The sequence below is a fragment of the Argiope bruennichi genome, chromosome 2 (assembly GCF_947563725.1).
Source record: "Argiope bruennichi chromosome 2, qqArgBrue1.1, whole genome shotgun sequence".
Taxonomy (NCBI): Eukaryota; Metazoa; Arthropoda; class Arachnida; order Araneae; family Araneidae; genus Argiope; species Argiope bruennichi.
In genome coordinates, this window is record NC_079152.1 from 30144098 (window position 1) to 30161321 (window position 17224).

The 17224-nt window shown below is 28.8% G+C and overlaps 1 protein-coding gene across 1 annotated transcript in view; it reads right to left on the bottom strand.

Moving 5' to 3' along the window:
- LOC129961833 (cytohesin-interacting protein-like) overlaps nt 1-9341 on the bottom strand; it is a 50883-nt gene extending 41542 nt beyond the window's left edge. The window contains exon 1 of the mRNA XM_056075412.1: nt 8991-9341. Coding sequence (XP_055931387.1) covers nt 8991-9134 — 144 coding nt within the window. The 5' untranslated portion in view covers nt 9135-9341. The remainder of the gene's footprint in view (nt 1-8990) is intronic.
- Nucleotides 9342-17224: the final 7883 nt, after the last annotated feature.

A 17224-nucleotide genomic window follows, 5' to 3' on the forward strand; every position in this document is an offset into this window, starting at 1 on the left:
GTAAAGATCCCTAGGTACCTCGGGATTGGGACACCCGTACTCACCTATAGTAGGTGAGCCCCTGAGGGGACGCAATACCAAGGAGTGCTCATAATTTCAAATATTGTCGAGTATTTGTTCGAGTAGTGACTTACAGAGTCACTTAGCATATGTTGCAGATTTTAAAAACTTCCCGGTCATACTTTTGAAGAGTCTTTTTGCAGGCAAGTTTTGAAAGATTAATTTAACAAGAAGATATATGCTTGTTGTGGAAAGTTATTCAAATATTTGTACGTGGAGGAAGACACGACGGTACATTAAAAGATTTGGATTCCGAACGGAACCAGATTACCAACTTAGTATTATATACAGGTAGGAAAATAAATACTTTTTTCCGATGTTTTTTGGAAATAGAATGTCGAAATTGATCTTAATCCAAGTTCAAATTCTTCTTAGATAAAAAATTCATGAGGCAACTTCAGAAATTAACAACCGATTCAACTTAAATTATTTCAACCGTAAATTTTCCCATGTTTGAAAATGGAAATGATGTATTTAAAGAAAATTTGCAAATGTTTAGAATTGAAGAAAAGCATTGAATTTTTTACTTTGTGGCGGAATCTCTTCTTAATTTCAGATTTAAAAATAAAGACCGCCTTTCCTTTTTATCAAATAACAGCTGCATAAAATGATATAAATGAGTATAAAAAATAAATTTAAAAATTACATTTTAAACTTAGAAGTTGTAGCAAGAATCTAATTATAAATAATAAATTGCAATTGTTTAATCACAATTTCTTTATTAATAACTTTGTTTACATCCAATCAAAAATTTAAAAAAAATGTAATTATTAAAACATGGAAAAATTGCATGCTTTATTAAAACATGGAAAAGCTGCATAATAGCATTTTATAATATTACTAACTGCCTTTGGCGACCAGCTGGTTCGGCGTAATATTAATTCCATAAAACTTCAATTAAATACATAACTTAATCCTCACGACTTTCTCAGCAAAGTATTTTTAAATTTTAATAGTCATATAATTTGCATTATTTAAAAAAAAAAACTTATGCAGTTATGCTATATGCCTCAGTAGTTTTTCCGCTGTTTCACCTAAAATTTGAAGTTTTAAATGGAAGAGATTAAACTCCAACTAATCCATTCACTTACTGAATCGGTGCACGTTCGTAAGATAATACGAAAGAAAGAAGAAAATTCAGTGTACTATAATAAGGATGCAAAACATTAAGCTAAAAGAGATAATATGAAAATGTTTAAAAAAGACTAAACTTGAAAATATTTCATAATTATTGCTGACTTCTAAAATTAATCGTTAGCTGTAACTGTCGTAAATATTTGTCGTAAATAGAACATGCTTTAAATAAAAATATACTGTGCGATACGCCGACTTCGGCAGATGCCAAGAGGGAAACTTGATGGGGCCACTGAAGAGCAACCCCTTGCTTGCTTTAAATAAATAAAACATTTTTAAAAAAAATGCTTTTAATAAAAAAAAATTATGTTTTAAATAAAAAAAAATAATAGAAGAATGAAATATTACTAGCAACAATGGCAATGATGTACGTTTCATTTACAACAATGAAAATTTTGTTTTTAATCATTTTATCACATTTTTAAAAGTTAATTAAATCTAAACAACAACAACAAAATCACGGCAACTTAAATGGCATTGTTGAACAGATAATGTTTGAGTTTTGAGACAGTGTAAAATACAATTTTGTGCTGAAATATTTACGGAAGTTATCAAGTAAAAACATTAATATCTCATTTATTTTTAAATTAAATTTCTTCAAAATGTACGTTTGCACCTACCCAAGAATATATATATGTGCCAGGTTGTCAAATGGTCTCGCCTGTAAAGCCCCAACACACAGCCACTCTCCTTTATTATTAATAGAGATAGAGTTGTGATGCCAGCAAATATAACAAAAATAACTTTTTGAAATTTTTATATACTCAATTTTTTTAGTGATTAATACGATTTTAATTCTGATAGACAGGCTGTTTATCTTTAGGTAACAAAGAAGAAAGGGAAAATAAAAAAATTAACTTCAATATTTTGCTTACTTTTTAATACTTTATTATTTTGTCTGCTTCTTGTTTAGTTATATCACCCTTTAGAAAGAAAAATCACCAAAATGCAAATAGAGTTACACGAATTTATAAGATTTGTATTTAATTTGAATCTTAATCATACATAAAATTTACACTTGGAAAGTCGCGAATATGCTTTAATTTGATAATGTAACAGGAAGAATGCTCACCGATATGCACCATTAAATAAATGATTTTTCGATATGATACAAAGGTGCAACGAATATGCAACAAAATCATTTACGTCACACAATGGGATAAGGATTTTACGTGTCAGATCTTATTGGCAATTATAAAACAAGATCCGACAGTATAGCACAGTTAGGATAATTCAAAGATGACATGTTTAAGACAACGATAAGCTGAGAAGAAGCAAGGATAATAACTTAAATAAAGAGTGGGATAAAAAAAGAAACCTGAAGTAAAAAAGCACCCGGCATGCTTGACCTAAATTAAAGACCTTAAAGCGATAAAAATGGGAAACTGAGTCAAGTAGCTACTCAGAATTGTTTTTAAGTCCGACGTTCTCATTCGAGATTCCTTCAAAGTTCCGAAAATGAATTCTTTTCAAAAATTACGAGTTAATAGATTCATTCACAATAGTTCACAGAAATTTCAATTTTCAATACACCAAGTTTACATAAAATACACAAAAAAAAAATCGGACGAAATAGATTTTTTCGATAAAATATAGTATAAGGTGCTGCTAAAGCTTCTCACTAATAGTGTTCCTAAAGTCTCTCAAAAGGAGATGACCCCCCCCCCCTCCACTGCAATGAAATACTCCATGAATAAATTAGAAGTTATTATAAGATACAGAAATTCAGCCAATATTATTTCCTGTATCCATAAATCGCAAACAACAAAAAAACTTACAGAAGAAGAATAAATTGCAATTACTTATGTTAAAAATTGCAGTTAGTTATGTCTTCCAAAACTTTATCACATACTCTCTAATGAAATTTTTTTATCCCCACATAAAACTGTAGACCCTGGATAAGACTGAGCATACCTTACATGGTATTCGCCAACAACAGTTACGAAATATTGATTTTTTTGCGGTGAATTTAGCTAGCATTTTTACTAAATCTATCGAGTCATTCTTGCCGATTTTTTTTTTTGGGGGGGGGAGGGGGGGGAGGGCGAATAATTCCTACATTTAACAATTAGTATCCGAAAATCGAATTTGTGTTTTAGACACGCTATTTCCAACTGATAGGAACCAACATTTGACCCAAGAATACAATTGTAGTCACAAAAATCTCAAATCAAATTTTACATATTTAAGTCATTGCGTTTTTGAGTCATCAAAACGCAATTCTGAAAGTACAGACGGACAGATTGTCAACTCTTAGTTGGATTTGACTCAAATATGATCCTGTCTACATCTGTAGATGTTAAATCTGTGCACTGAATTTTATCTATCTAGCTCTCTTCGTTTAGTAGGTATCATATCGTGTTAACTCATATTCGGACAGATAGACTTCCTCTGAATGGATTTCGAAGAAAATTTGATAAAACTTAAAAATTTGATGTAAAGACCATATACCAAATTTCCTCAGACTAGCTCAAAGCGTTTTTGAATTATCTTTATCATAGCCAAGAAAAAAAACAATGCAAAAAAATGTTTTTCTAATTCAAGGAGATTTAAAACATAAAAATTCGTTAAAATATTGGGTTCGAATTTTTTGACAGTACTTGCTCTATACTTCATATACGAAAAAGTAATAAATGCTATGGTATCATAACGTTAGATTCCGAAGTTTAAAACGAGGCGTGGCATATTTAATCATTTGAAGTATCCCGACTGGAAATAAGGCCAAACACTTCATTTTTATCGTTTTACCGGAGTTTTTGTTAGCTTATAATTTTCTGAAAGTTGATACATATACTGATATCCCGACTTTTCTTCCTTGTTGCAAAAACTAGCAGACGATAAACGATAAAAAAAATGTTGAAATTAAAACGAGAAAATAAAGTAAAATGAATTTTGTTCATCAACATTAATTGTTATAAGTAATTTAGATAAGAATAAGAGTTATATATATATATATATATTTCATTTTGCTACGAAAATTAATTTTATTCACTTTTTAAGTGGCTTTAGATTCTATTCGGACCCGAAGCCCTACAAATCAAAGTTAATGTGCAGCGCGTTATAATGCAGGGCTTAAACTCCAGGATTCTTAACCTACGAACATAATTATTGTTGGAAAAAAAGTAACAATAATACAAGCACTTAAAAAATTGTGTGTGAAATAGTATTATAATAGAAGTGTCTTAAGAAATACAATGAACACCTAAAACACAAATAAAGTAGGAAAATCTGGTTTTCATATGCAAAAAAAAAAAAAAAAAAAAAAGTGAGAAGAGGTGGGGGTTCCCCCCCTCCCCATTCCAAAGACAAATCGATATATTTTTAGGATCCTAATTTGGTTCGATTATTCTAACACATTTTGAATGTGTTATAAAAATAAAAACTTAGTAATCAATAGTAAGTCAGTTATGAATTGCCAATTCAAAGTTTTTTAAAGCAGAGAGGAAAAAAAAATGCGTAACAGGTAATTAAATAAATTAAAATAACTCAATACTCCAGACATAAAATGAACAAAAAAAAAAAAAAAATCTCTTCCTTTTGCATAGAGTTGCAAATGGAAAATCCATTCACAAAATAAATAAATAATTAGCTTGAGAATCCAAATTTAGAAATAATATTTGGAATTCAGAATAGGTCAACTTATTTATTACAATTAAATTTCATTTGAAAACTACATCAAGAAGATAATGGACTTGATTATTTTTACAAAGATGATACAAGCAATAAACATTCCAATATTTAAAATTCAATATGGCAATAATGAAAGAGATGCCCTTTTTAATTTAAGCAGACCTAGACAGTAAACAATCCACAATGATTTGATTACAAAGAATATGTTGTCACTGACATTATTCCTCATTACGTAAAATCATGATAAGGAAAACTTACCATCAAAATAACTAATCAAATAAGAAAGAATAATTATAGTTTAATGCTTAGGACTTTTTAAATTTCATCAGTTTCAAAAAAAAGAAAAAAGAAAGAAAGAAAAGAAATCAATATTATGCTAACCTGTTTGTGAAGAAAAGATAAAGCAATTATTTATAAGTCAATTTTAAAGTGCCATGGGTAATTCTCATTATTCTATTTTTTTTTTTATATATATACAAAGTAATTTTATGACTGACTCCCAATTTTTAATATATCACTTTGAAACTTAGCAAATTTTGTTTCTTATGAGTTCAAGTTTGAAATTTACCTTCCAATTTATGATTTAAAAAATTCTTTTGCTATATACATAGATGGGATTGATTCATTTATGGTTCATTACAGGATCCCTCCGGTGGGTAAGTCATAAGATAAGTATGAGGGTTCTTGTTTCTCCAGCGAGAATGGCAATGATGATGTGGTCTTATTGGCCACATTTCAATAAAAAGCTATGATTGAAATCTGGTCTCATGATATCTCAATAAATGAAAATACAGAGAAGATTTGTGCATGGGCCAAAGAAGCCATTTGGTAAGTAATTCTAGATCATTAGCATCTAGAGCTAGATCAGTGATACTAATTACTAATCATAACAATAAAATAGTAATAATGAGATTTCACAAGAAAAATTCCTTTTCTAGTTTCATGATTCAATTAAATATACTTGTAGTTCCAAGAGAATTTCTATAAAAGTTAAATATACAAATGATGACAAGATAATCAAAAGAGTTTTCTTTTCTTAGTGAAAATTAATTATCAAAATGACTATCTTGCATCAGAAGAAAAACATACTTTAATATGATAGCTAAAAATTACACAAGTATAAAAAATATTCAATTGCTCAATAAAAATGATTTTATATACATATATTCAATGTATCATGTCTTTAAACTATCAAATAACATAGTGTGTTTTGACAAATGGGTTAAATTGATTTTTAATTCCATATATATTTATTTACCTTAAAAGAGATTATAAGCATCAACCTATGGAGAAACTGCACAGAGATCTCAGTAAACCCTAAAGCCTTTTTAAAACAAAATATAGAAATGGCAATATTAAAATAAAAGCCAGCTCTATTTTTATTAAAATTAGAGTTAAATATCTACTTAAATATGGTTTTCAACAGCTTCAGCTCTGAATAAGGATTAATTGTCCAACTGCCTGAGCTGGCTTTTTAATTTTTAATGTTTAGTTTAATCAAAAATAATAAGTTTATAACCAATAATAAAGTTTATAATCAATAATAAAAAAGATAGCAAATTGGCAATAACAAAACAATAATAAATTACCAATTTATATTTGTTTACGATTATTTTTTATAATATGCGAATAAAATGATCTTCAGATTGCCTCGTATTCATCACACATCAAAAAAATAATTTATCCACTTCAGCTAAATGCTTCTCAGATTTATAAGTTATTATTAGACAAAAATAATTGCTTATTTGGACACTAAAAGAACAAATGGAAAACAAACACACAATGAAATTATAAACTTGTATGATAGCATTTATAAAAAATTATGTTATTTCTTCACCCAAAAATAAAATCAAAAAAATTATTTATGAAAAATTTCATATTTTTCTATTTTATATCTTGAAAACAATTTTAAATAAGTAATCACAAAGAACAGCAAAGCATACAATCATAATTATATAAAGTTATGTTATAATAAAGAAATCAATAATTAAATTATTAAAAAAAAATTGAATGATATGGAATATTACATAAAAACTATTTGAATCAAAAAACAGAATCCATCATTTAATTTTCTGCTGTATTCAACCATATACAGATACTTGTGAACTAATGACCTAATGAAATGATCTAAAATGACTAAAAAAATCTTAAATGTATTTTTACACAAAGAAAATAGAAAACAATTAGCTTCTTTACTATGGTAGATTAAGACAGAGCTTCTAAAAAGAATTTTAAAAATTTAGCAAATTTCTTCTAATATTCAAAAAGATTTTTTCCTCTATCTTAATAACATTTTAAAAATGTCCGAAAAGAGATGGTAGATGATGCCTATTGATAAAATATAAAGATGAAGCAATGCTTTGAAAAATAATGGAGCAACTTTTTTCTTATTAATTAATTGTGAATACAAAAATGGTTTTGTAGAATACACATAAAACAGAAGTAGGAACAATACGATAAAATAGTTTAAACCATAATTCCTGCAATAAATGTATCTTTAAATACATTTGATGAGATATTCCACTATTATTTATGTGACAACATGCGAGTAGATTTGTATGTCAATAATGTATATAAATAAAAACAATTACACCTTCAGACTCAATTCACATTAGAGTTTGTGATAAGTAAATGCTTAGGAGAAAATAAAAATACATTACTATTCTTAAGTGATTTAATTTGATACTACAATTTATGATATATTAGAGTTTCTATAAAAATCATTTAGATATTTATTTTTTATAAAATTAAAATTTCTTATCATTTATTTTTATCAAATATAACTTCGAATGATCCTACAAACATCACAATCCAATAAGAAAAAAAAAATCCAATACAACAAAAGACTACTTTTTCTATTACAGCTAAGCACGTACATATTTTCAGATATACTTGAGGTACATCAGAAATTTAACAAAAGAATCTGATAGTTTTGATACTGACTAATACATGACAAATGTCAGAGTCTGTTTGCAATTCCATGGTCATCATTTGTGCAATTCTGGATTTTTAAAATTTTGCATGGAGTGAATAAAATGTGAAAAAGTAATTATAACTAAAATAAATGTCAATCTAAATTCTTATTGGCATAACATAACATGATATTTTCTTCAGTCAGTTCTATATTCAGTATAATTCGATTTCACTCATTAATAAATACAAATATCCAATAAATGTAGTAATACATTTTGAAGGATCTTTGGAGACTAAATTTGTAAAAATTGCTAGAATATTTCATTTATTCACATAAAAACATTGCATCTATAAACAGGAGCAGTTTCTAACATCTCTGGATCATCTCTCTATCATGCCAAAACCAACAGTTTGTAAAAATTACAATTTTTTTATTATGTTATAGCACATTAGTCCTTTTTTTAAAAATAAATATACACTGTTTTGTGTTTGACAGCCAAATTTCTAAATATTTTCTTTTGTTCTTTTATTAAAAAAAAAAATGACATGGAATTCTTCAAGAAAAATAATTAACACACAAGAAATAGGCACAAGATGTTTGGTGAAAAGGTTATTGTTTTTGTTAAGTAAAAATCATTCAAAGAAATCTTTTTATGTTTCTAATATTTAAAAAAAGCCTTATTAAAAATTAGTTAAATATTTGAAAAAAGCCTTGAGTTATACGTTAAAACTTCTACAATTTAAGAAAATAAATTTCATATTTAGACTAATTTTAAAAGCACATAAGAATGTAAGCATGCTTTAAACCATCAACAATAATAGTTCCTATATTCCCATGAAAATACTTCAATAAATATAATATTTTTACTGATATATTCCTATACAAGATTTCTCATTTTACACATAAGACAACAAATTTGAAGATTAAATTCATAAGCAATATTCTCTTTGTTTACTTTTTGTTCACAAGGAATTGACTGATATATAGCGATTCATAATGTGAAATGTATAAATTAATTTTTTTTTGCTCAAAGAGAAAATCATTAATGAAAATAGTTTATGTGAAATATTTTTAATAATTTTAGCTCATGGACATCTACTTCTACATAAAATCATTTGCTCCTTAAAACAGCAATCAAACTTAAAATTAACAGAAACAGAAAGAATATTAAGTATTAAACACGAACGTACATCTGGTAATAATGATACAAACGAATAATTCAAAACATTGTAGCAGTGTTTGTAAACCTTACCTGAGATGCTTCTAGATTTGATAGTTGTAAATCTTGAGGTGGATGGAAATTATGATGATGACTATGATGGTGATGATGTCGACGGTGTTTTTTCGTATGTTTTTTTATAGTTTTTGGAGACGCCATGCCGCCACCGACGAACATTTTTAAAATTTGTTAAATGCTAACAAAGCTGAAAGTCTAAATGCAGTTTGCACCTTGTTTAACAAGGACTGTAAAGCGAGCACCTATGTGTCAAGCATGAGACTACAATGACTAGAATAAATAAAATTAATTGCAGTTAATTACATTGTTGATCGTTTTCCTATGAACTAACATCACACGAAAACGAACGAAACTAACATAAGTGTTACGGAGCAGACGCAAAATTCATTTGGATTGTTGCCAGATATTTTTTTTTCTTGCATATAGATACCTACTTCAAGTTGAACGCATATCACGTGATGCATGAATAATTTTTTTCCCCACTTATGTCGTCACATATTCACCATATTCCTGTGTATTTTACATATATTTAATTATGAATTCTATTCATGATGATCAATAGTTTTTTAATGGGCTTCAGAAATACTTTTATCTGGAATATTTTAATATTAAGGAATATTTTTTTTCCAATTCATATAGGGACAAAAATTCACCTATGAAAAAAAGCAAATTAAAAAAATAAATTATTCACAAATATCACTCAGCAGTATCTATCCAAACAAAATTAATCTATTTTGTATTTCAAAGAATTTCTGTCTTAAAATGAGAATGAATTATTACTCTTGAAGCAAATTAATTTTTTTTTAAATATTACAGATATAGTGAAAGGAATTAAATGTTGGATTTTTGTACAAAAATCGAGATAATTTTCTCTAATCAGATTTTCTTTCTACTATGAATAGGCATATAAAGATCAGTGTAAGTAGTCTCCCCAAAATTTTCTCTCTCACTTTTCACACCTTTGGTCGGACCTTGTAAACCTTGGGTAAGGCAGATAACGCTTTAACCTTAAATGAAACGCTTGGCAATAACGAAATTACCTTAAATGAACTGTAAATTTAACACTTTTACTGAATCTGTCATGTAATCATTGGCAAGCGTTTTTTTTTTTTTTTTTTTTTTTTTTTGACAAATAATTCCTGGCATGCGATTAAAAGTATCCGAAAGTAGAATTTGGGATTTTAGACACTTTCTTCTGAACTGAAAATAAAACTTCTTAAAATAAAATTTTAACATAAAATCTACACATGTAATCACAAAATTCCATACGAAATTTCGTATATTTAAATCATTCGTTTTTGAATTATCAAGTTTACATATTTCCGAAAGTACAGACTAATAGACTGTCAACCCCTTGTTATATTTGACTCACAATTGCCTACTCTATAAATGTTATATCTTTGTACTGAATTCTATCGATCTATATCACTTTGCTTTGTAGTTAAGATATCGTGTTAATTCATATTCGAGCAGCCGGACAGATCGATTTCCTATGAAATGATTTTTCTTAAAACTTAATAGAAATCTACGAGTTAGGTGTAAAGTGTGAATACCAAATTTCACCCATCTAGCTCAAAGTCTTTTTAAGTCATCTTTGTAATACACAGACAGACATTTCCAAAAATGGTCTTTCGAATTCAGATAGATTTGAAATGTTGAAATTCGTGAAAATATCGAGTTCGGATTTTTGACGATTACAATACTTTCTCTATAATTCATACACGGGAAAATAACAAAAAACGTCACAAGAATCAATTCATGCTCATAATACAAAATCCATATGATTGTTATAAATTCAAATTCAGAACCATCGGAACGATTTGAAAATTAAATCAATTTTGAACCATGAGCAAAATATTTCGGCCAGTTCTTTCCAACAGCTCAGATCAGTCAGGAAAAACTAGCAGTCGATAAACGATAAAAAAATTGTTGAAATTAAAATGAGAAAAAAATATAATTAATTTTGTTCATCAACATTAAGTGTTATAAATAATTTAGATAAGAATAAAAAGTATATATATTTCATTTCGCTACGAAAATTCATTTTATTCACTTTTTAGCTTTTTGAGTGAGCCTAGATTCTGTTTGAACATATATATATATATAGTATTGTAGCCATATAATTTTTTTCTCCAAAGTGTTCCGTTTTATTCGGCATGTGTCAAGTTTGTAGTGATAGAATCTTATTCTCGATACTTTACTCACTTCCTTAAGTATTAGAGTTCTGAAAATTATATATAGTTTTATCCAAATGACAACAGGATATGTTAATAACTTTGAAGCTCTTGATTATGTTGATAAATTAACTTAGCAAAAAATTGATTTGACATAGGGAGTGTCATCTAGAAATTAATTCGAGAAATATTAATTTTTAGATTTCATAATATCCATAACAATGAATTACGAAACAAATTAAAGACTACAAAATAGAAAATAAAAAAAATTAGCATATTTTATTTAGAGTAATAAATATCACAGAGAAGAAGATTCAAAGATTTTGCTCCCGAATTTAGTGAAAGTTCATAGCACCTTATCCTTAGCATCCTTACATCCTGCTTTTTTGACCACTTGTATATGACCAATATGTATAAATCAACCGAAAGGAAAAACAATGAGTGGAATAGTAAAATATAGGCAATCTTTTAATCTCTTATTGATTCTTGAATTTCAAATGGTTAACTAAATGATTTTTTTTTCTAATTTTTTAATTTATTTATTATATTTTGCCAATGTCACCATTCATTCCATTAGTAAGAAACCACATTGCGCATTCTAGATTTCAGAATGCCTCGGATTAAAAATTCATTTCGTTTATTTATTTATTTATATTTTTTTTATGATTTTTGCGTAAGTGTAAATAGATCATATATATAAAAAAAATATGCGTTGGATTTATTTTGAAAAAGTGAGTTTCTGAAATTTTTTTCATATTTTATAATATGCGTAACATGATTATTTATATTTGGTAAAAGATGAAGATAAAATGAACTGATATTCCAGATAAGTCGGAACAGTTGAGTATTTTTGGCAACTTAACGATTTTTTTAAATTTGCAAATAAAAGTTTTAAACCATCAAAAGTGCTCTGTTAAAACTCTCTCATAGTCTCTAATAAAGGTGTTATCCCGGAGAATGCCTTGCATGGCAGTGGCATACAATGGTTTCAAAATATTAATATTTGGCCTAAATATAGCATTTTACTGAATCTATCGTGTGATGACACGGATGCTTGGCGAGTTAATTGGCGTTTAGTCTTTGGCATGCGGTTAACAGTATCCCCAAATCGAATTTCTTTTTTAGACGCTTTTTTCCCAACGGAAAGGAACAAAAATTTGACACAGAACTATAAATATTATCACAAAATCACGTATTATATTTGATATAGTTAAGTAATCGCGCCTTTGAGTTTGTGCATGTTTGAGGTTCGAACTCGCAACGTTAGGGTTCATAGCCGAGTAACAAAGCCACTAGACAAAAGTGTGCACTCTTCTCCGGAACTTGTTATCTGGCTTATGATGTTACCACCACAATAGTCCCCCACCAGTGAGTCGGTAGAGTTTATAGCGCAAGTTATGGCGAGCGACGAACGTGATTATCGCGCCAAGCGTTATGGCGAGCAACGAACGTTGATATCGCGCCAAGTGTTATGGCGGGCGACGGCGAGCGTGTGTGAGTGGTTGCTGCCGGTAGATGGAGCCACGACAGCAGAACGAAGGATGCGGTTGTTCAGAACCAGGGTCACCAATGTGCATGTTTGAGGTTCAAACTCGCAACGTTAGGGTTTATAGCCGAGTAACAAAGCCACTAGACAAAAGTGTACACTCTTCTTCGGAAGTTGTTATCTGGCTTATGATGTTACGACCACAAGTTATCACATTTACATGTTTCTGAAAGTAAAGACTGACAGATGGTCAATCCTTTATAGGATTTGACTCAAAGTTTGAAAAGTGTCGAAATTATAGATGCTAATTTTGTGTATCGAATATTATCTGCCTTGCTCTATTTGTTTTGTAATTATCCTGTTAAATTATATTCAAATAACCAGACAGACAGACTTCATCTAAGTGGATTTTGGTCAAAATTTTATAAAAATCTACAAATTTGGTATAAAGACCGTATGCCAAATTTATCCGTCTAGATCAAATTGTTTTTAAGTTATCTTTGTCACAGATAGATAGACAGACAGACGGACGAACATTTTCCAAAAATGTGTTTTTCGAAGTCAGAGAGATTTAAAATGTGGAGATTGATCAAAATCTCGAGTTCTAATTTTTTGACGATTTCTATACTTCCTCTATACTACCTGTACTAAAAGTAAAAAATGATCGTCGTTCAATTAAATAAGTTCTGAGAAATGGCGTTTGCAACTTTTTAGAGAATATAATGACCCCAATAGAACCAATGTAGATATATGAATCTAAAGAAAATAGTAAAATATATTTGCAAATTCAACTTACAATATTCCATTACACTACTTTGTAAAAAACATTTCCTGTCATAAACACATATATTTTTGTCTAAATTTTAATCTGATAGTAACGATGTATGAAATTTGTAAGGCGTAAGTATATACGCTACGTATATACGGTGTAAGTATAAGAAGACGAAAGTATATAGGCTAAGAGTATATTTTCTGATACTAATAATTTTGAAGAAAATTTACTCAGAAGCATCAGAGTATTTTAACATTCGTCAATGAAAGCAGATACTGAAGGGGTTTTTTTTATTTATTCATTTATTACTTTCCATTGATCAATTTTTCTTGTATTCTCATCAATCCTTTTAATCTAGATAATTTCTACTCAATTATGTATTTAAGATTTTTTTTTTCCTTTGGCTACTGTTTAAATTTTAATGAAAACAGATTTCCTGATATCTAATAAAGTTAACAAATGGAAGTATGAGTTCTAGTTATTCGTTTCTTGTAGTTTATTTATAGAAGAATAAAGTTCGTTTCGAAGAAAAATTAAAAAGGATATTCAAACCTCTCGCCGAAAGGATATTCAAAAACCTCTCATACCATAATGCTTTTAATTTGATTCGTCAATCTTTATTTTTTAAAATTTACTCTTTGTTATTTAATATCAATAACATTCATACAAGCACTTACACAGACAAAAAAAACATTTTGCTTGAGTATAAATCAAATAATTAAAACATTAAAAAATATTGCAGTGAAATGCACTTAAAAATATGTTTAAAAGCTTATTAAAATCACAGAAAAGGGTTATATGGAAACGAAGTTGGTGTAATATTGAACGCTTTTCCTTCAAAGTGCTCTAAGAATAATCTTTGGTTTATAATATGCTCTGAAATAATAAAAAAAATAATAATTTCGATTACTTTTTAATTAAAATTCTAACTTTAAAATCATGTAAATCCCCTTTAAAACAAGTATCAACTCAACTGACGACCAATCACTGCTGACTACTCTCGAAATTCGGTGCTTCAGGGAGTACTCGCCTCGAAAAAGCAAGTTACCTCCGATACTAGCTGGAAAAAGAAAATGCCTGACTTGAATAAGTGTCCTCAGCGTTTGTTTTCTGACAAAATATGAAAGGAACCAAAGTCCGCTGGTAGTATATATGGGGGCAATTTGAGGGTGGAGGGATATATTATAGTGGTCATTGGCGAAATAATTCAGTTAGACTAAGGGTGCGGTAAGGAAGGGCCGTCTTAGCTAGTCCTAGGATGATGATGATGGATTTCCAATTGTTGGTGATGGGTCAATCAAAAATCAGGAGAGATGACAGGGAAGATAAAAAGGAGGGTTAACTTCAATTACTCCGTGAGAACATTGAGAATTATCTATTTCTTTCAATTTTGATTGTTTTTTATCCTGGCTAATTTTGTTATTTTTAGCAGGCTAAGAAATACCTTGAAGATGTTTTTGATCTCTTGGGTGATTTCAAGAGCTTCTTGAAGAAGAAAAATTTTATTCTCTAGAATTTTCGTAATAGGGGTCAGGTGTTATTAACATTAAGATTTTACTTTTCACCTTTTCATATTCCTTTTCCAATTTCTTTCTTAGTGATTTTCTGCATATGAAGGGTTGGCTACTCTTGACTGCGCAACTCAGCTACAGTTCCTGCATCTGGGCATCGAATACTCTAGAACAAACACTGGATTTAGAGCTGTAATAGAGTTAACATCAATAACTTTCAACGTTCTGAGTCACTTCTTTGTGTCGCCAAAGTTTCCAAATTCCTCAGCAGGGTATAAAATCGCCACAAAGTTTATTGCCAAGAATGGATGACATTAACTTGGCATTCGTTCAATGGCCATTATTATATTTGTAAAATTATCTTTCTTACCATAGAACTAATTGCTCAAATAAGCAATATGATAAATTCATAACAATTTTCTGATTGATCGTAATCAGCAATCAGCGTCATTTTAATGTATATCATTTCCATTTAATGTATCAAATATTTAATGTCTATTATTGATAATAAATAAAATGATTAAGTATCAATAACTTTGACAATTTTGAACTTTGACTCTAACAATTATTTGACGCTCACAATTCAAGGTCACGATAGTTTCTACTAAAATAATTAATGGATATAATATCTCCATTAAAGTAATTTAAACTCTATCTCAAAAGTTTACAGATTCTAGTAAAATATATGTTTCAGCAAAACGAAAAGGCATACAAATACCAATTGCAAATATGTTTATTCAAAACACATAAGATTTGCATTCAAAGAAATATTTTTTTAAAAAAATAACAATTTGTATATCAATTATATAACAAAATGGAAATATTAGATGTCTAGAAAATTTGTAGAACATATATTTTAACAAAAGATGCTGAATACAATGTCTTAATAGTTTAAAGTCTTTTAATTTTTCAGCATGACATCGTATACACGATATAATTAAGGTTTTTAATATCTTCAGATTCAATTTGTACCATGCATTTTCTATGGTTGTCTTCAAGGCATTTAAATATCTTCTGAGATATAATGCCCCTCGCATTGTTAATTGATCTACAGCAACATTTTCTGAGTTCAAATAATTTTTCATAGCTTTGAAGTTCGGGTAGAAACATTATCATGCTGATATTTCCAGCTTCCTGTCTCTAAGTTTTCTGAAATGGCTATATTTTCTAGTCTTTCTATGTATATGGGAGGATTCTGTCTGCCATCTAAAAAGGCCAAACTCACTTGATCGTTAAAACCGAAAAACGCCCACATCATCTCAGATCCACCATTACTTTGCCTGTTGAAAAAATTCCTGTGTTCTTTTCGTAAATCGTGTCAATATTTTATATTCCCGTCAGGTCCATCTGGGGTCCATATTTTTCCTCCGTCATTAAAAATTATAGTCGCCCATTTATCATCTTATGATATATGAGTTCATTGTATTCTTTTACTAATTTGAAATTTTGAAGTAGTAATCTGCGGGCCATTTCTACGTAGATCGTATAGCAAGATTCTGTAATTCGTTTATAAACAGTGTTCTTGGACATTTACAACCACAAAACTTTAGTAATTTAGCGAACCGACATTTTCCGACTTGAAGTCATTCTCTGTGCCCATCTATCTCAGCGAATATCCGTCTCACGAATTCTTCCTGGACGAGATCTTGGCTCATATGGCGTCCTACGAGTTAATGAAGATAAATCATACTTTTTGAACGATGTAAAAGTTTTTTCTCAACAGTCTTATCTAGTATTTAAAATCTTATCGAAGTTTTAAGCATTTTGAAAACATAGAAGAAATTATCTCTTGCCTTTTCCTACATATATTTATTAGGTTATGATTCCACATTATAATTAGCACCACAATGTTCATCTAAAATTACATTTTTGTTCTATAAACTTTTTGAACAGATTGTTTCTGTTTGTCTACAATTTAATGGCATTAAATATACGAGGTACAAATGCTGTTTTTTCAAGATAATAGTCGTAACATATCTATAAAGTAAGCTGCATCGAAATTTATGATATACATCAAAAAGTATGAACGAAATACAAGATTCTATAAACGTTTGGAGACTTCGATAAAATATTATCAAAAATAATTTAATCACTGTTTAGTAAAAAAAAAAAAAAAAAAAAAAAAAAAAAAAATTATATTATTTTTGTGAGTATGCGAAAATTTTCTCACACACTTACAAAAGCAATATGTCCACAAGTAGAAGAGTGATAGTCATCTACTGAACAATATGTCTTCAGTATCAGACTGTATAATGAAATAGTGTTTTTCCGATTTATATCGAAAATGTTGGATGGATAAAGGACAG